This window comes from Dunckerocampus dactyliophorus, chromosome 13 (assembly GCF_027744805.1).
Source record: "Dunckerocampus dactyliophorus isolate RoL2022-P2 chromosome 13, RoL_Ddac_1.1, whole genome shotgun sequence".
NCBI classification, from domain to species: domain Eukaryota; kingdom Metazoa; phylum Chordata; class Actinopteri; order Syngnathiformes; family Syngnathidae; genus Dunckerocampus; species Dunckerocampus dactyliophorus.
In genome coordinates, this window is record NC_072831.1 from 13065434 (window position 1) to 13086665 (window position 21232).

The following is a 21232-nucleotide window of genomic DNA, read 5'->3' on the forward strand; positions in this document are numbered from 1 at the left end:
TGATCACTTCCAGGAACAATTTTGACATGTATCTGAAATGGTCATGCACCTATGGGCCTTTTGGATCAAGAGACGATCCGTTCAAGTTCACTGAGTTCATCCTGGCATCGTTACGAGATGCAGTACCTCATATGACAGTACCTCAGAAGTAGTTCTGAAGTAACAAGTTTAGAGATTGAGTTTAGAGATTGAGTTGTGCCTTGTGTTGCAAAAACCAGGCCATGTTGTTTCTGGTGTCACACACAAATCTAAGGGCTACCTTGTTCTCCCATCATTTAATGATGCGTGGCTTCTCATGCTGGCTCCTACGATCGTTTGAGTAGAAAATGTCTGTCTAGATTTCACAGGCAGTGGCTTGCAAGAGTGAGCTCAAGCTGTGCATCATTAGCGTCGCCCTTGGTTACAATGAGTTTAGATGCAGACTGGTCTGCATCCACTGAATGTACGGAGAAACACTTCCAATTGTTGTTCGCCCATTCATCCCTGATCCACAAAAGACTTTTCCACCCCTCACTAATTTTGTCTGTCTCCATTCAATTGTTTTCTAAATGCCACTGGCAACTGTTGAATAATATTTGCTTGAATTGCCTGACTTGTACGATGTAATTCAAATCCCTTGCAGGTTCCTGATTGGTGGCGCTGTCCTAAATCTGATTAAAGTCTGCTTTTTGGATCAAGGAAGACCCTGCTGGTATTCGAATGAAAGGACGGCTTATGCAAAACACAAGTAAACACAGGAGGCTGAGGGCTGAGAAAGTAGATTGATTTTATGCTCAGATGGGTTCCTCAGCTGTACTAAAATCGCCTTCCAATTCAGTCTTCCTAGAGGACCACCCTGTTTGGAGCGTGTTCTTGTGGATGATTCAAAGGTCTAGCCTGTCAATGAAGGGCTCAGAGCCCTGCACCAGCATCCCTGGGGATCTGCCTGGGAAGAAAAGTTAGCATTGGGCTTCTCCCCATGGCTCATTGGAAAACCTGAGAATGTGTGGGAGGCAAGATGGATGAAGAAGATGGGGTAGATGCCATCCACAGGGCGGGAAATAGAGGAAATCTTCCCATTACTTTCAACAGGGGCCTCGTTATAGGAAAAGAACCATCAACCAGGCCAAGACCTCTCCAGGACCCATTCCAGTAATTCACTTTCTGACATGCTGCCATGGAATAAACTGGTGCCACACGGAGAAAAAACACCACACTAATCACCATAAGGGGTTTAAGTCTTTTGACTCTGTGAGACGCCAAAGCCATCTCCTTCTGGCCTTGGAGTCCACACTTGATTGGAGAGAACAGCTTGAAGGGAGCTTGTTTGCTTTTAAAGGAGAATGTCTCCTTGGCACGCGACAGGCTTGCCAGTCAGTTATATCACAGGCCCTGAAAACAGCATACCCCTGCTTCCCGACGACAGAAAGACTGATCAGTTTTGACATAGGAGATTGACATCAGCATCCTTCAGTTGACAACAGGCACACGTGCAGTGATGATTTGCTTTGACTGTTTTTGTGTCACATATGACCACCAGAAATAACACATGGCATGTGCCACAGTGCTGGCTACTGCTCCAGTTGTTTTTTTACTTTATCATGATTCAATATCATATCTTTAATAAGAAGTATGTTTCCTGCCTGTAGTCTGACTATTTAGTTTAAAGGACTGATGCTGATGGGTGTGTATCTGCATCAAACCCACATTTAAGACAGATGCACATTCCTCACTAATCTCCAATTCACTGTGGTGCATTAACAACCTGGGCTGCTTCCAAAGGAAGACATGCCAGGATAAATTCCCAATAAAAAAGTATGCTCACTGTCGCATGTATCCAATTATGAAATACAACACCAGTTTGAAAATGTATCAGCCTTTAACTAGGATTTATTTCTCATTGTTATTAGGCCACACTGATTAACCATGTTGCTGAAGTGTGATGCAATACCACAAAGTCAACAATAATGAATAAAACACTATAAACGTGATTTGACGTCTTTATCAAATCATAATAATAAAATCCTGTGGCGAGCTTCCAGCACTTTTGTTTCCTTGCCGCCTATTTCCAAGACAAAGCTGTTGTACCTCTGGTTCCTTTTGGCCATTAAGAAGTATCTGTGTTTGATCAAAGCTAATGGAAAACAGTCCCCTGACATGAATTTAAGAAAACTTGTCTGAGGAAATGACGGGAGGTCAGGGTGGGATGAGCTTATATGGAAGGATGTAGAAGTTCTGGAGCTCTGTTGGCTCCCCCGTCTTTACCTCAGCTTTATACTTATGACTTTATACTTACATCATATGAGTGGGCAATTTTTGACACAGTGTGATGCCGACTGCGGAGGCAACTCCCAAAGCTGTAAAGAGGAGGGACAGCAAAGACTACACTCTGGCAATGACACCACACAGACCCAGTTGGCCCAGGGAGGTAGAAAATTTCTTGTCCCTCTGTGGGCGTGATGGTTGCTGAAGGCCCTGGGAGACCTCTGATGTACTTCCATGGGATAGCCTTCCATCATCTCATACATGGGAGAGTCACAAAGAGGGAAGCTGCCCAGCACTGACAGATGAAGAAAAAAATGGATAATGGAATTCCAAAAGCTGTTGAATACAGAATGAAGGCAGGGCTTCCAAGAGTCATACTAACACGCTCTGACTTTGCAAAGTTTGCCAAGGGAACCTGAGATGAATTTATTAAAAAACATTCCTATATAACCCCTATCATTGCAACACAATCCTGGCTCAGAGATTTTAAAGGATTTATTTTGTCTTAGAAACTCGAGTCTGTGTTTGTGCGACCTATGTACACAAACACCTTTGCTTGACCATTCTCAGGTTTTCGTATTGCCTGACATAAAAAAAAGATAACTAACAAATTCATCTGCCTAGGGAGCGCTTCTTCTCAATCCACCTCCTCATCAGACCCAGAGGGAAGGATTTGATTGTTTGGTTGATATGGATCTCATTATGAGCCTGCAATCCACAGTATGAAACTTTTAAAGGCTCCTGCAGTGCATTGGTATCCATCCACACTGCCATTTAGGTGGCCAGAAGGTTTACTGTTTCTCAAGAATGTGGAGGAGATACCAGGAGACAGGAGGTGAAAGGGGGTAACAACCCAGCAGTAGGACGACTATCTGCTCCTTTGAGCAAGGAAGAACATGCTCAGCACTGCTAGAGCCTTGCAAATTGACCTCTTGCAGGGCACTTGTGATTATGTTTCAGGTCAAACTGTCGGTAGCACAAGAACCCTTTGGTGCATGGCAATGTCCAACCTGACATATTGAGTGTGAGACCAGTTCCTGGACCATGAAGGCATTGATGCGATTGACTCTAGTCCACAAACTGACTGGTGCCCTTCCGAGATTCTCAATCATCCAGGGTCATGGCAATCCACAAAAGGTTGAATCGAGGCAACCGAACTCTTCTTGTTGGTCAAAGACGTTTCACCTTTAATACAAAAGGCTTCTTCAGTTCTAAATTTTAAGTGTGGAGTTCCCCTTGTTATATGTCCCTGGTGGGTGTGTCTCCTCGGGATGACCACCACGGGTTGTTGTTGTGGTGGTCAGTGTGGTCCATGCATGACCCTCTTGTATAGCGATAGGTCGTTCACCTGGCTGGTGGCAAAACAACTCCTTAGTGGCCATTGTTCCCCGAGAACATCACAATCTTCGGGGGAGAAATGTCAGGACATGATAGGTGATGGCCTAAATCGAGTCCTCTGTTCAGGGAGGGCCTTTCAAGTGTGACGTAGATGGCTTCTTTCACACCTCTTTCAAACTAGCAGTCTTCTCTATCCAGAATTTGTACCTTGTTGTCCTCAAAGTAATGTCCCTCCTTTTGGAGATGCTAATTAATGACTGACTGTGGGCGTGAAGAAACTGCCATCCTATGTTGTGCCATTCCTTTGTGTAGGGGTTGTTTGGTTTCACCAATGTAGAGGTTGTTGCACTCCTCACTACATTGCACTGCATAAACAACATTGCTGAGTGTGCTTTGGGTGAACCAGAGTTTGTCTGTTTTTTGCCTTTTGGATTAAAGGTGAAATGTCTTCAACCAACAAGAAGATTCAACCTTTTGTTAATTACTGAGAATCTACACAGACACTAGATTTGGAAGATGATCCTCCTGGAGATAATCAGTCTCACCAAGAGTAAGAAGTGCATACCTATATGTTGAGGACACACATGTCTTATTTTCGTTCTGATTGTATGTTGCTTTTGCTTTGTTAAACAGTGTATATGTGAACTGAAACTGTCAGTAATTCCAGTAAAAAATCAAGTAGTAACGCCTCATCAACAGTAGTTTTGTCACCCGCTTTAAACTTTGTGACAAATGCCTCTGTCACATTTTTGGGCTGCCATGACATCATTAGCGCATACTAAACAAGACGCACTGGAGACTCCTATAAAGCTGGACGATTCTTTGTCCACATGGCAGACTGACAACTGACCCTCTGACAGTAAAACAGAATCAAGAGCGGCAACATTTTTCAGGGGCTGTTTTCCCCTGGTTCCATATAATTCCTGTCAAACACAGGCCAGGGAGGGTGGAATGCAGCTTAAAGATCTAGCCAAGTGTCTAAAGTGAGAACAATAACACTCAGGAATCCAAAGCACTTCTCTTATTAAAGCTCCCTCCAAGACTAGAGGGACATCGACTATGACTTCATTTTTCCTTCTCCCCTTTCTTTCAGCCTGCGTGTGACCTGGGACCTGGGCCTACAGTATACCACAAACATGACGGAGAATAGCATTTGCTTGTGCTTCCAGTCCAAACTTCAAAGGAACAGAGGAAAACATCTGCAAGCCAAAAGAGATTGTTGCCTGGAGAGGAACTTCATCTGAGAAAAGAATAGATGTCTGATGGATGGAGGGGGTGCAGAGGGTCTGCTTACGATTAAGGCCTACTTAGACATTAAACACAGTTTGACAGCCAATTGACATTTGCGGGTTTAGCTGCAACGCCACTGAGTAAAGACGAAAAATATAACAAATGTGGCACTACTGCTGCTTTCCACCAGGCCTCACTTACAAGTCTCCTTGGGCCAGTGCTGGTATACGCTGAAGACCACTGCACTCCTCCAAATAACACCCAGGACTGTCAAGTTGAGTAAGAGTCTCAATCTACAGTGAGAGGTGTCACCACCCACCCAGCTTGTCAGCGTGCAACCAGCCTGCTGCTCTTTCTCAAACCTACCGCAGCTTGGGTTGGAAAGTAGCTGAATTACATCTGTTCATTTCCTCTACGACTGGTTCCTTATGCCCGCAGGGTGGGTGGCGCTTGTTTCAGGCTCTCATCTTCATGCTTTCATCCAATTTTATGGAAGCAAAAAGCACTTAATTTTTTACAACTCTGGGGATAGTCGGGTTACGCAGTCATTTCACAGACCTAATGACAACTGAGTCGGGTAATTATCTTCAGTTGCCAGTACTGTTTAGGCCTGTGATAAATGCTCAAAATATCCACCGATTATAAACATCTGCAGCTGAAAATTAGAATGGGTGTCACTGACCAACAAAGGCAACAATAAACAGAACTTAAGATGGGAAACTGCATTTAAAAAAAAAAAAAAAGGCCCAGTTTCTGTTACTCCTTGTTTGGGCTAATGAGTCAGAAAAAAACAGAGTGTCAAATGATCAGGTGGTGCAGATGACCGCAATCCAACCCACCTGATGTCATCCAATTGTTTATGATACTGTAAACAATATCAGACAACCCCCCACATTTCAGCAAGCAATTTCATTACAGTATATCTTCTCTAGGGACAATACTATATAAGTGAAACTTAGATATACTGTAGTTTAGAGTAGCATGGAAAGCTGTATAGATTTACTAACCACTGAAAATGACTCAACACACAGTCATTATTGTCTATAGCCTAGGTTCCCAAAGTGGGGTACGCGTAGCCCCAGGGTAATGAAAAACTAGCACCTAACACTCACAATTATGAGCGTACCTGGACGCCTCATAGCACAGAGTGCACCGCCATAGCAGAAAGAAGTAAGGAGACACAGTTCTTCATTGCTCTGTGTGAATTATATGAATAAGTCAGTAAGTGTGATTATAATGTTGTGTAGACAGTGTTTAATCTTATAACTTATATTGGTGTTCCAATCCCCGCACTGTGAAAACCTGTCAATGTATGGTGATTCCCCTGAAAATGAGGCTTTATCGCTGCTTAAATGTTTTTTTTGTGCTTTGGATACTGCTTCATCATGTTTGTTCAACTTTCTCTTTCAAATTGTTATTAAATTAATATGCAGATTTGAATTATAGCGATTGCAAGTGGACAAAAGTGAAGCTCAAGTTCAAGCCATTGAAAGGGAAGGAACCCAACATGCGGCTGAAATAAAAGATATGTAGGACAAAATACTCTATTCATCATCACGAAAAATTCACATCGACAGAAAGCGGAAGTGCCGCCCGGAGAGTTTATGGTGGTGCACCTAAATGTAAGATGCTACCAAAATGGCTGAGCGTAAACTCCCACACGCACCCGCTGGATTTAAAGCGAGCGTCTGGAAGCACTTTGGCTTTCACGTAGTTGAAGGTAAAAATGAGCTGGACAAGAGCCAGACAACATGCAAGCTTTGTCATACAAGCTTAAAGTATTTTGGGAACACGACGATGATAACTCATTTTCCACCCAACTGTGGAAAGGCGAAGCGAATCACAAAGTCAATCCCAACTTTTATTGCGAAGGATTTGTGGCCATATTCAATTGTTGAGAACCAGGACTTTGGAACCCAGATACAAAGTCTCATCGCAACGTTATTTCACTGACACTGCAATTGTGAATAAGGTCAGCTTAGTTTTTTTGGTTATTCATAATATACTGACGTCTGCAAGCATTATTCTTGTATGAGAGCCGATGGTTCAGAAATCTATATTTTGTATGAAAGCTGTTTTTGACTTTGCTACACAGCAAAAATATTATTTTGTCAGAGATTTTATGCTCAGGATTTTAGTTTGAATTCAGAAGTCTATTATTTATTTGTGAATTATGGCAGATGTTCAATGTTGGTTACTCAGACTATGCTGAAGTTTGCTAATTTTATACATGCTGCTACTCGTGCACTTTACTTTTCCTGCTGGTTCTGTGCAATGGGAAATATGTTGGTAGATGTAAAAATTATTAAAAGATAATGGAAGTAAATTCATCTGTTTCATGTTTATTTTAATTGTGGATCGCTACAAATGTGCTTTGTTGTAGTAACCCACAGTGAGTAAAAATAAATTATATATAGAAAAACATTATACATGAAAAAAACTATCAAACTATTGATCACAAAAAAGATGCATCGAGATGCATCAATAATCGTTTTATCATCGCATTTCAGGCCTCTGAATCGTAATCGCATCGAATCGTGAGGTGGCCAGAGATTCCCACCGCTATACATGAGTGCTGCTGGAACTGGGGGGCGTGGTTAATCTAGGGAAACATGTGCTATGATACTGTGACGCAGAGCATGATCCGTTGGTACTGGTACTGTTTTCCAACAATGAAGAAGCCCAAACACACCCCCCCATAACAAGTGCCTTGCGGGGGAAGATGAAAGTGATGGAGTCAACAAGTATGTCTCCAGACCTGAACTGTGGGGGAATCCTTAAGTGGAAAGGAAGAAGGAGGCGGACAAGGTTGCCTAACATCCAACAGCTCCGACATCCGTCGCCACAGAGGAGTGGAAGAGAACTCCAGTAACAATTCCGTGCCCAAGAGGATCAAGGCAGTGCTTGATAACAATGGTGCTCACACTAAATATTGACACTTTGACACAATTTGGACATGTTCGCTGTGAGGCGTACTCACTTGTGTTAATAATAATGACTTGGATTTATATAGCGCCTTTCACAATACCCAAAGCGCTTCACAGTGAAACATATTATTCATTCACTCCACAGTCAGTGGTGGTAATCTACATCTGTAACCACAGCTGCCCTGCGGTAAACTATCAGAAACATGACTGCCAATTTGTGCCTTTCCGACCACCACCAAACATTTACATTTAGAAGCCAGTGTGTATTTGTGTTTATACAATAACGGCTGTGTAATGATCTATTTTCAATGGCCAACACCCCCCGCGACCCTTGTGAGGATTAAGCTGCGTTCATTTCATTCATTTAATAGTATTGAGAATACCCCTGGGAAGATATAATAAAAGATAGATAAATTGACATGTGCGACATGTACGTATGCCTGTTCCATTTCCTTGTCTCACTGTAGCACACAGGGTGGATGACAAGAGGGTTCACTCTGCTTGTGTCTGTGCGCATTGGTTGTATAGTCAAATGAAAGAAAAGAATGAGCCTCCTGTCAGTTATTCACCTATTCTCTTTGTCTCAGTACATAGAGGCGGGGCTAGTTATGTAGTGATTGAATACACAGAGTGCTAGCTAGCAGTTAGCAAGCAAACGCTAATATGAATGAAAGCACAAAAGCAATCGTTTCTCAGCCGAATGCCACAGTTCCAGTGTGGATGTGCTGTGGGGCATTCGTCTCGGCGGTTGGCACTTGCTGGGGCGTTTGATCGGCAAAGTGAGTGTATAGTTCGGGGGTGCGAGCTTGCGGATAGTGTCGCTCGCTGCATTGCAGGGGGGGGGCGGTGTGAGTTGCCTGAGAGGGCGTTCATTTCGCAAGCAGCAGTTCCTGAGCTGTGTAGCCGAGTGGAGGAAGACGTGTGGAAGGACATTGACAGCAACATTGCATTGTACACCACCGCTCGGCGGTGATTCAGCTCAAATATGACCCCCGATATTTGTTTAACAATACACTACATAACTACGTGTGTGTGTATGTAGGTTTTATTTGAGTGTTTTTTTTCTTATCAGAGACTAGACTATCAGATCTAGTGTAGCGTTGATGGGAGCACTTCCTGTTTCCTAGTGTGCTTTGCTGTACAGTAAATGTAAAACGACATGCTTAGAGCTCACATTGTTGTCGGTTACTATTCTGCATTATCCGTTGGTAGTGTCGTGTCTGTTTTTATCCAACTATTACGTTGTTGGGTATAGTTCATTTGACAGTGGTATGTGCAGTGGTGACCTCCCGCCAATCCTGAGTGTTAGAGTAGTCAACTTCTACGACTCACACAGGTACACTACACTTGAATACCATCTAATGATTCAAATGTGACATGATACAAGGAACATTTATTGATAACCTTAAAGAAAGGATAACCTTATGAAAAAATTGTCTAAAAAAGGTTGCAATTATCGATTGTAGATGATAATTTATAGCACAATTATTGACCACCAAAATTTGTTACCGTGACAGGCCTAGACAGAGGATTCATTCATTTTCTGTGCTGCTTAATCCTCATTAGGGTCGCGAGGGTATACTGGGGACGATCTCAGCTGACTTTGGGCGAGAGGTGGGGTACACCCTGGACTGGTCGCCAGTGAATAACATGCATGTTTTTAGAATGTGGGAGGAAACCAGAGTACCCCGAGGAAACCCACCCATGGGGAGAACATGCAAACTCCACACAGAGATGCCCAACGTAGATTGAAACCCAGATCTTCCAGATCTCCTGATTGTGTGGCCAAAATGCAGCCAAAAGATAGAAGATATAAAAAAAATTGTCCACTGTAATGTTTTAGTAAGATGGATGGCACCTCACTGGTGGCTATTGCATCCTCCAGGTTTCCCCCAGTTTGATACAATAACAGAAATTGAGTGATGTCAGAAAAGCATATTGAAACATGGGTGAACAGGCTTACCTGGCTTAGTTGGACACTTGTGGCACTTGGTCAGACCCCAAGAGGCCCCCACACTTCCACAGCAATCATCCTGTTTGGTTAGGCCTGGCAGAGGCTTGCCACACTGCAAAAACACACAAAAATCTAAGAAACACGTTTGGCTGCAAAATTGCACACGTTGGTGCATCTCCAGTTAGCAGAAAGAACTATGACACTGTTTGGAGCACTGTGACATAACGTTTCATGGACAGCTCTAAACCTCCTGGCATTTGGAACAGGAACATGTGGCTAATTAGGATACATTCCTTGCAGAACCGAGTTTTGGCCAGTAGAGATTTACGAAAAGGAAAGACAGAAGACATTCTTTTGCAGAATGGGTAAATTGGCGAGAGAGTGAGGACAACTGTGGAAAAGCTATAATCGAATGCACACAAACACGCTTCATCGAAGAAAAACTCTATTGTGGATAACTTTGGAACATGTTATCATGAGAATTTAATCAGAAATAATACAGCACTAAACCCTGAAAGAATGTAATGCCTTGCAGCAATTCCCTCCAAAAAATGTAAAACTGTCCAAAAAATAAAAATCTGAAATGTAAATCTTGCCAAAACCTCAAAACATCCCACAATAAAAACAATACAACTTTAAAGTCAAACTGTTGTTTGTTGCTGTTTCAAATACTTTAAATTTAGTCACCATTGTAACACTTGTAACTTTAATGAGTGATGACAGAAGTGGAGTCACATAACCTTATATGTACCTCACATTTGCCAATACAGCCAATACAGTTGCATTATGTGTCAAACTGTTATCCCATCTGAGCCACAATATAACAAACTAAACCACCTAAGCTGGAATGTAAGCTTAGCATTTGTCCTCTGAATGCATCCTAACTCAAAACATGCCCACGTTGTGGTCAGGCTTTATAAATCTTGAAAATGACATGCACCATAACCACAGGCCAACTTAGACTGAGAAAGTGATGGGAAGATAAACGGTTGGTAAAACACAATTCTGGTTTTAAAACCCACTACAGACCACAGAATACGACTTGACCTACCTGTCCATCAACCGTCTCCTGAAAGCATCTTCCCACGTGTCCATTCTGACGGTTAAGTGATCTGGCGTGGTCATTGTGGTGTCCGTTGTGTCGGCTGCTGTGCTCGACAGCTAGCTCGTGGCCATTGCCAGGCTGAGAGCGCTGCTGGACAGAGTGAACCCCCTCTGTGGTGGGCAATCTATGACCTGGTTGAACACGAGCCACTTGGTGGATGCGGACCTTTGCCTCTGGAGGGTGCTGGATGTGGACGTTGACCAAGGATGGGTGGAGCGACACTGGAAGAAAAGAGTCATATTTTATGGATTATCATGCACATAAAAATGAATTCCAAAACAGCAGGACAAAGTAAAAACAAAAAATTTACATTTACACATTTGTGATAGGTGAATAAGAAAATGGCAAAATAATTGATTCATGGATCGTGAAGAATTGATCACATGAGTGAACTTAAAACCACTGGGGCAAAATAGAATACAGTCGTCCCTCGTTATAGCGGTTAATTGGTTCCAGACCCGACCGCGATAAATGAATTTCCGCGATATATGACTCAGTGTTAATAAATTGAATATTTTCATAGCTAGAGTATAGAAAACCAGTTTATGACTTTCTAAATACAGTTTTAACATTATTAGAGCCAAGTCGACATGAAATAACATGTCTATAGTCACTTTTAAACTCCTATTATTCACTGTTTACATCACATTGTCCAACTCTTATGCTGCAGGGAACCAAGACGGCCGTTAGCTAGCAAGCTCGTGAGCTAACCAATCATCCTCAAATGTATTTCTTCTAAATTTAAGAAGCCAAAAAAGTACCACTTCCACACAGAATGGAAGGAGAACCTTTTTCATTCTATCATGTTGGACATGCCATGGTTGACTTCACGACTTCATGCAGTGTTAAGGTAATGTAAAGTAAAGTATACAATATTTGATTTATACTCTTATCTAACTGAGCTGCTGCTGTAATTTTGTTGGATGTCTTGACTAGAGTGACAATACACCTTTTGTATATGTGCAAATCATTCTTCCAATGGCTAACAATCTAAAACAATAATTTTATTTTGAAGCTTACATTGCACTGTATAGGAAGTCATTGATGCTTAACTAAACAGTAGTTACAGTATGTCATGGTATGCTGCGATAATGATGAAGTTGACAATACTACAACACATGTCAACATATTTTCACAAGTCACTTTCATAAGTTTCATAGGAATTACCCTTTTGGGTCTCAAATTGTATGTCAAAATGCAAGTCGACTTGAGCGGGCACTCTTTAGTAGTAATAATAACAACATGGCGGACTGGGATGATGAGATGGTTGACTTAGCTGAGTTACCGACATAAGCAGGACTGACTTAAGCGGGTTCCTCTGTATTTACAAAAACAGCAGTGAATCAATTAATTGATCGTTTTGCTCATAGCAGATCAAGGAAATTGAGTCAAGTGCCCATCCCACCACAAAGTAAGAGGATCCTCATGGGTAAACCCTGGCAATGAAAACACCGTTGACAGTTTGTTTTGTACAGCAAAACAAAACCAAAACTAGAAAAGGATTACTAGCTTTAAATCAAATCTTTAATGACCAAAAACAGATTGAAGGAGGGGCAGAAGATCTTGCAATGTGTCAGAAGAGCTCTTTTATCCTTCTCACTTGAGAGGAAGCATCTATCTTCAGGGAGTGCCAGGGTTTTTTCCCAGAATCCACTACCATGAATCAAAGTGTGACAGAAGAAATAGACCTTAACAAAAGCACAGAACATGAAAAGCGCCTCTGTGCTCTTATAAGCATTCCGACAGGAAGGATCATTTTTGTGTTTTGTCACATTACATTATGTTGGACTTGCATCTTTCGATTTTTATCAACTATAAATCCATTCAAAACGGATGCTGACAAGCTTTTACATCTTGTAATTCAGAACTTCTGCTTAAAAGAAATAAAACAGTGACACCAAGACAAATGGAAATTGATGCGGGGAATCAAATTGATGCGGTGGATCAAAGGGAATCAGTTAGAAAGTGAGTAATTCAAGGACGACAGATGCTGTTTGCAGAGGCTGCAGAAGTGTGCCCTTACCTTGCTGATTGGACAGCGGAAGAGTGTAAGTGGAGTGCAGGGGAGATTTTGGTCCTGAGTTCCTGGATTCTTTCTGAGTGGTGGGCTTGGCATGAGACTGAGCTGGCAAGTGGCAAAACTTCCCGGTTGAGTTGGACGGACACCAACATTGGTCCCTGCCAATGCAACGGCCTCCATTATGACAAGGGATCTGACAAAAGACTGCGGAGGACAGGAAGAGGGAGTAAAGGGAGGGAATGGCAATAGAAAGAAAAAGAGGTAATTGCAATTGACACATTTGTAATTACAGGTTATCAGTAATTATACAGTAGGTCTTCAAAGTAATCGGATTCTATTCTGTTGACTTTGTTGTCAATGACCCTGATCATTATCTTATTTTAAATTTTGCCCCAATTGGCATTTATACAGTATCAAGGTCACAAAACATATACAAATGAGTTCAATACAATTATTTTTGCTCTCTTTCTTTTAATGAGTGTATATTCATTGAATTCTGGTACTAAATAAAATAGGTCCAGTACCATTATTTCTGCTCATATTTCACATAATTTAAATACTTAATTTGTTAATTCACATTCACACAGATTCACCTCGCAGAGCCAGCCAGCCAGCTCACAGTGACATCATAGTTTTTCCATCTTCTGATTTGTTGATCAGAGCAAAACTGTTTGACAAGCCAAGTTATGCCCACAGTGGCTGATTGAGGGGGAGAAACTGACATCTCTGGGGAGTAGATTTTATTTAAAGGTTTTCTAGTTTTGTCATTTTTAAAAATATTAAATATTGATTGTGAACTGCTCCTGATTATATTTTAGTATAGAGGTATGGAGCTGTCTGAACCCTTTCTAGAGCCGTTCTATGTACGCTCGTTACATTTGGCTGATCGCCGAATTTGCAAGGACCACCAATGACCGGTGGAAGTTACCAAATGCACTGCCCCCCAACGCATTATGCATCACTACTTAAATAAATGAATTAATAGCTTAATCAATTCATTGACACTGTAATTATTTAATTAAACTTTATATTCACTTAATTGTATCACACAAAAAACATCCATAGAGTGATGAGGGGAATTTAATCCTGTAGTGAATAACAACATGAAAATTGCACAGGAAAAGGAGAGGACAAAAACAAAGACAATCACACTTGTTCTGCAAAATTTTCCAATGAGCGTCACAAGCTGCATATCCTTGAAATTAGGTCATAGCCTAGTGTATGCATTATATCACTTTCACTATGGAAAAAGAGAGCAAAGAGAGGAAAGGGCAGCTTTGGCCGGATGAGTGCTGGCCTAATCTTGTGGCATGAAGCATGGGTACCAGCACTGCTCACTACATACCTAAGCCCTCTCATCTAGAGGTTTAACCTAACCTCTTCTAATTGAAAACATCAAAGAGTGGAAAACAATATATAATCATGACAAATAAACACACACAAAGTATGACCATGTGAAACATCACTATCTCATCGGAATTATGAGGCCGCCTGCTTCACAACACGGTCTGCGTTAGACTAGCTATTATGAGATGAAAGAGGATGCTCGTGACTGAGACATGCTGCACCCTGTCTTCACAGAAGCAGTAACACTCTTAACAGGCTGTAAATGGCAAGCTGGGTCTCAGTGGCATGTAGGGAATGAGCTCCATGTCACAAGGTATTAACAGCAAGCCAGGAGGACGAGCAGAGGGCGGGATGGAAGAAGTACAGGAGACAAACACAAAGAAGTCTGTAGTTTGAAGAAAGTTAGAAGAAACCGATTTAGAAGAAACTCACTTCCCAAAAAGGCTCATTGACAACATTCGGTAAAAGGTTAAAACTGGAATATGTGCTAAAAATTAGATAAAATCGTATTCAACACAATCCTTCATTTAATTCACATATAAAACAAAAATTCACACTGGAAATAGAAAAAATAAATGCCACCGTTAATCTGTCACTCACATTATAAAGGCTGTAACATTTGTACATACTTAAAAGTCATTTAAGTGTAAAAAATAAGTTAGCCAATGCTATTAGTAAAACGTAAAAACAGTCAGGTATGAGTGCGGTTGCAGATGCACCTCATTCATGTCACTGACATTTTGAATTGTCATTAGGGGTGTCGCGAAACGATATTGATATTGGGTCGACATCAGCAAAAAAAGCTATATTGGATTATATCGGCCTGCATCTAAAATCTAAAATACAAGCTATCGTGCATTAACAGCGTTACAGATATCTGTGGACCTGTGAATGTCTGTGGATTCTTCACTTTTGTTGATGGCTTGTATTTAATTACAGAATAAATGCATGGCACAGGAAACTCTTACATGTGAAACTTGCTCACCAAATGTATTGACAATGTTTCTAAACTGTCAACACAGATCTCTTCTCTGTATGAGGTGTGTTATGAAATGGAACCGGTGATTGCTGGTACTCGAAAGTTGCCGCTAAGCCAAATGCAATAAACGTCAATAGAACTACTCAGTGATTAAGGGTGCAGACAAGTCCGAACATCTACGTGGTTTAATCTGACAAATCTTAAGTAAAATTTGATCAAATGTAGAATTACCACAGATTCTGCTTGGACATCAACAAGTAGCAAGGCGTGCCTAAAGCATTTAATGTGTGGTTCCAATAATGCCTTGAACACTCCACTTCCATATTACTGTATTATCATTCATAGTAGCGATGCCATACTGTAGTTAACAGTCTTGGTTGGTCCCTGGCTGCCCTGTTCTCGCTTTTCTCCAAATGAGAAATCTCATCACGTTTTAATCTTGCGAGATGGTCACACGAGATCTCGCCCCTAATAAGTATCAACATGTAGTGTTGTCAAAAAGCCAGAAAAAAAAGCCAAAACGCAAGTACGTGCAAAGTTAATCTTTGTCACCATGATAGCAATTTGAAGTCCAAAGTTTTGTGTGAAGATTTAGTTTGACATTGGTATTGTATGACCTCAGGGGTATCTACTTGAGTCAACAAAACAGTAAACCCAAAACAGCATTAAAAACAAAAAAATCTTCACCGATTGGATACAGATTGGAATAAATACAAAGCGAGGTTTTTCCAGATATCAGTGCTTGTGCAGACATGGCCGAGGACTGAACAATGTTACCGTTCAGGAGTAGGGAAAGGCCTCCTCTGATTAGATATGCTGGCAGGAGTATCAGCTCAAGGGAGTTATTAAATTCTTTCAATGTGGGACGCAGGCCTGCACTAGTCTGCGTCAGGCCAGTTTCACCCTGGGCTAGCAACTATTCATAGACCTACTGTAGACTGCACACAGTGTCTATCCGTGTGTCTATTTAAATGAAGAAAAAATCTCTAACGAGCAAAGAGAAAAGCACATGCTCATGTTTCTCACCTCATAAACAGACATTTATCCAATGTGTTGCTTTAACATGCAGTAAGTGTTGTGTGTACCAAGAGAGCCAGTTATAATTATCCATCCACGTTTTACTGGGGGCATAACAAAAGCATGAGATAATGTTTGCGATCCTCTTGACATTCCTTGATGAACACGCACACCCAAGCGATAACAGGACACAAGCCTATATGGAACATGACTTACATTTACTACACATTAAATAAACACTTTCACATAGTTCAGTCAAGTGCATTTTGTTTCTATAGTGATGGTATGTGAATATGGACACGGCACACGATTAGTGGAAAAACTGAGGAACCCTTCCAGACTACCTTTACAAGCTCATGGTTTGATCAAGCAGCCAGCAGAGATGTGACAAATGATTTGTTCTTTACATAGGTAGTCAACAGAATAGATGGCTGATAACTCGATTTATAACTATTACTGGAAAGAGTTTGAAGACTCATATATATCTCTTGGTAATGTTTCGGTATGGCCTCGCGAGGTAACACTGCACTGTATGTCACACCTATATAGGTACGGTACATAGAAATTCATGTTCACTTTGGCAACAGAGGCTGGGAAGACAGGTGGAATTTCTGCAGAACTAAAATAACACTACTTCCAGGAAAACACTATTAATTAATGGACATGCAAATCTGACTGTAAACAGCCTGTAAACACTCACCAAACACCTCATTAGGAAGACCTGCAATGCCTAATGCAAACCAAATAATCTGCCTTTACAGAGATAATAATACTTTTGATAACCACCTTCAGGGTATGAGGGTGTGTAGTTCAACCACACTTATAAGCATTAGTTGTTTCCCATTTCAGGGTCGACATCATAACAAAGGCTCGTTCAGATGCAGCCCATAAATGTGCCCTTCTTTTCCTGTTTTTTGTGCAGGATGCATTGCTGCTATCATTCGCTCCCTTAGCCGAGGTTCTTTGCACACCGACTGCTCTGCACTGAAAAATACTGAAATATGGAGGCACATCCAACACCCAGATATGTTACATTTCTTGGGACCTTAAAATTAAAATACATTACGTTAGTAATGCTAACATGTAGCCCCATATAATCATGACTAAAGGATAAGGGTGGGAACATATGATGCAACCAGGAAATCTCCCAAAGGCTGAACCGTCTTATTTAATAAGGGTTGACACAGCTTTCAGAGGTGCCTCTGAACGCATCACCTCCATACGCCAGGAAGGCCGGGTCCTCCAAGGGATGCAGGCCCTGAATTGGGGCACAGCTATATTGTACAGTATTGTACTGCTCCCCATCAATGAATGCATATGTTCCAGTTTCATTGAGTACAATCTGTGCAGCCACAGGCACCTCACATCTGTCCAAGGTGTTTTCCCTTTTTTAGCACCTTAGCTTTTGTTGTGAATAGTTGTGAATTATTATGAATGAATAGTGAATTGTAGGGGTGTCAGGAGACACCCCACTCACGGGACGAGACGATACACAAGATGGGGTCCACGAGAACAAGCTATGACAAGATTTTAAGATTACTATTTTTTTTAAATACAATGACAAAATACTGGACAAACAAACTTCAAAACGGATCTCCTCTACGTATGAGGTGTGTTATGAAGCAGAGATATGGTTGCCACATTAGCCCCTGGCGGCCCTGGTGCCTCCCCGGAGGTCAAGAGAATGTATGGAGTGGATGGAGCCATTTGCTCTAAGCAGACCCGATGCCATTATTAATGTTGATGGTTATTAACAGTAACAGTGATTAACGGTGCAGACAAGTCTGAACATCTACGTGTTTTGATCTGATAAATATTAAGTAACTTCGAACAAATGTTTAATTACTACAGCTTCTGCTTGGATAATAACATGCGCCGAAACTGTTCAACTCAGCTGAACAAAATTTTTCACACGCCACTTTCTGACATTGACGCTGGGAATACAAAGTACGTTGGATTGCATTTAGTGCTATTTAATAACCCTGGCAGAGCACCTTCATAAAGGCTCAATGTTTTAAATCCGGTATAATCTCATGAGTTTGTGCAGTTGTACCTAATGTTATGGCCTACAGTAGTGCTCTAAGGTGAAGGTCTTTTACCTGTTTTTACGTAAATAGAGAAGCTTTGTATGTGTGTGGTATGTGCACCCCGCACCTCTAATCCAAAACAGTAATTAGTCTGAGCCTCAGCAGGAGCTTGCAGCTGAAGAAAATGCAAGTAAAAAAAAACCCACGCAGTGTCATGACCCCTGCCCTTGGCATTGACCGCACCCGTCCTTCCCATGGACACTCCTGTGTGATTTAAAGGCAAAGCACAGAGGATAAATGGCAAGTTTAATGTAATCTCTATAAAATCCTGTTCATGCTACTCTTTCTGGCATCCACCTCTCGTCCTTCATTCCAGCAAGCTCTCCCAGTGAGCATGTTAAATGGTTAACGACCGGGCAAACCGAGAGGTGTAAACCGCAAAGAGATGGGGCTAAGTGGTGGGAGCGTGGGACCACCATCCCTAAGTGTGTGTATGTGCTAGGAGAGATTAGCCCTCCCTCTTTTAATCTGCTCTACCCCTTTTCTCTACTGTTTTCCCTGCCTCTGTTTCTCTTTGACAATGAGATTTTTTTAGCACAACTCCCAGCTTTTATCCCTTTCCTCTTGGAGCTTTGGTATACAGGACAGCCAGCATGCCACTGAGAGCCCATTTAGTCAATCTTACCCTGTAGAAAAGCCCAAGAATGGAGTTGTAGAGAATATGTAGAATATGTGTGAGAATCAGAAAACAAGCAAGAAAAAGTGAAGAGGTGAGAAGAAGTAAAGGTAAGAAATGAGTAATAACCCAAGGCCCTGACACTTACAGAGTCTGAAGCCTGGCGTCTTTGGTTGTTGCTGCTGCTGCTGCTGCGAGGTCTCACTGTAGACAGTGGTCACGTCACCTTTCTCACAGTTGTTGTAGCAGTGCCCACCACTGCACACCTTGCGGCACATGGTGGGCGTGAAGACAATCTTTATGCGATCCAGGTTGGACGTGAGGTTGGCCCCTGGGAAGCACACACACAGCCGGTTGACGAGGATCAACATCAAAGGTAGACTGGAGGCAAGCTCCATGCCTCTGCCTTGAGCCTTTCTGTGACACTCGACTCATCTCTTGGCTAAACATTGGGCAGTTTATAAATGCACAAGGGCGTGTGCCGATGCTTGCCATTGGCACGCTGTAACTGAATGAGCAACTTCACTGCAGGCCAGCCAACATGGAACAGATATCCGGCTAGTCTCCAGGGCCTTTATCTTTCCAAGAGGGTGTTTCAGATGTGTGTATGAGTGAAGGGGGCAAAGAGGGGTGAGGGCAAGCAAGTGTTGCGTAATGGTGGGCCTGCTGTCACCCTGGTACCCAATGAAAGGTACACAGTGCAAATGTAATGTAAATGTATACGTAATTATACCGTAAATGCTGTAATTATAGCTGAAGCCTTTGCGGTAACTGTGTTTAACGGTGCAGACAGGTCCGAACATCTACAGTACGTGTTTTGATCTGATAAATATTAAGTAACTTTGATCAAATGTAGAATTACTACAGCTTCTACTTGGACACGCGCCGAAGCTGTTCAACTCCGTCCTCTTTGCATCTTCAGACGCAGGCTTAATTGGAGAAAGAAATTTCCAAAATTTCCAAAAACGTCCCAAAATTTCCAAAAATTAAATACTTGAAAACACATTATACCGCTCTCTCTCCGGCCACCAATCAGTATCGGACGATTTCCATGAAAAAGCATGTGATAGGCAAATGCCGATAAATGCCTTTCAATTACAAAAACCAATCACCTCTGGCTCATACTACTGCAGCATGCACCCCGCCCACTTACCTTCACACTGCGCAGGCACACCAAACTCAAAACAAACACATCTGCCGTGTGAATATTAAGAGAATTATATATATTTCGCACCCTGAAAAACATGCCACAAAAAATATCTAGCTGGGGTAGCACGTTAAAAAGCTTTAATTAGTATGGTGAGTTTTCAAGGCTCACAATGTGATGATCGGTCAAATGGCAGCTAATGAAGCCAAAACGCCGGGCAACACTCGCCCGTATGTGCATGACAGTCAGAGGTCTAAAGCGAATAGCCCGAAAAATAATTGAATTCATCTGACTAGATGACCATCCTCTCTCAGCGGTGGAAGAAATGGTTTGCCGACTGCTCTCTCACTTGTAGCCCTGCTGCGTGATACCTGGAAGTCGTGCTAGCGCTCCATCAGACTATGTACACATCCAAAGAAGTCGTCTCATCCTCTGTAAGTTTCACAAGTGGTATATGTTCTCTTGAAAAAGTACGTTAAATGTTTTTGTCTAATTGAAGGTGATTTCATGGTTCCCTTTTTCATTCAATGTAGAATTACTACAGCTTCTGTTTGGACATCAACAAGTAGCAAGCAGCTGTTTAAATCAGATGGAAAAAGCAGCCACACGTCACTCACTGACGCTGACACTGTAAACACTGAAGTAAGTTGGATTGCAAGGTGTACCTAAAGCACTTAATGTGCACTTCCAATCATGCATTGCACACTGCCACTTCCATATTACTCTATTATCATTCATAGTAGCGGTGTCATAGTTCAGAGCTTTGGTTGGCATCTGGCTGCCCTGTTCTTGCGATACAATTTTTCTCCAAACAAGAGATCTTGTCATGTTTTAATCTCGCCTCTAATAAGTACCAACACGCTGTTTCATCAAAAAGCCAGAAAAAAAACAAAGAACAGAAAACAAAACACAAACACCTGCAAAGTTCATCTTTGTCACCTTGATAGTGATCTGAAGTCCAAAGTTTTGTGCAAAGATTTAGTTTGAAACTGGTGCTGAAGTCGCCAGACCAAGAAAAGCGTGATAAAGTCTGTGTAAAAGAGGGTTTGTGTGTGCCTGTAAAAGAGTGTTGTTTAAGCTAGTGAAGCATAAGCTATAGCCTGACTACACGACAGTAGTGCAGTCCTTGTTTCGTAAACTACTGAATGTTCTTGAGCACTCTTTTTGTAAGTCGTCAATAATTTATTTTATTTTATTCTAACACCCAGTTTTCATTTCACG

At 41.8% G+C, this 21232-nt stretch overlaps 1 protein-coding gene across 4 annotated transcripts in view; it reads right to left on the bottom strand.

Annotated features, from left to right (window-relative positions):
- LOC129192067 (latent-transforming growth factor beta-binding protein 2-like) overlaps positions 1-21232 on the bottom strand; it is a 128897-nt gene that overhangs the window by 57127 nt on the left and 50538 nt on the right. For all 4 annotated transcript variants that reach the window (XR_008573341.1, XM_054795558.1, XM_054795557.1 and 1 more), the window contains exons 5-8: positions 19013-19195; positions 12822-13022; positions 10745-11019; positions 9703-9805 (exon numbers count right to left, since the gene is read on the bottom strand). Coding sequence is in view for 3 of the 4 variants with exons in the window: in XM_054795558.1 (XP_054651533.1) it covers positions 9703-9805; positions 10745-11019; positions 12822-13022; positions 19013-19195 (762 nt within the window). In the remaining variant the exon portion in view is untranslated. The remainder of the gene's footprint in view (positions 1-9702; positions 9806-10744; positions 11020-12821; positions 13023-19012; positions 19196-21232) is intronic.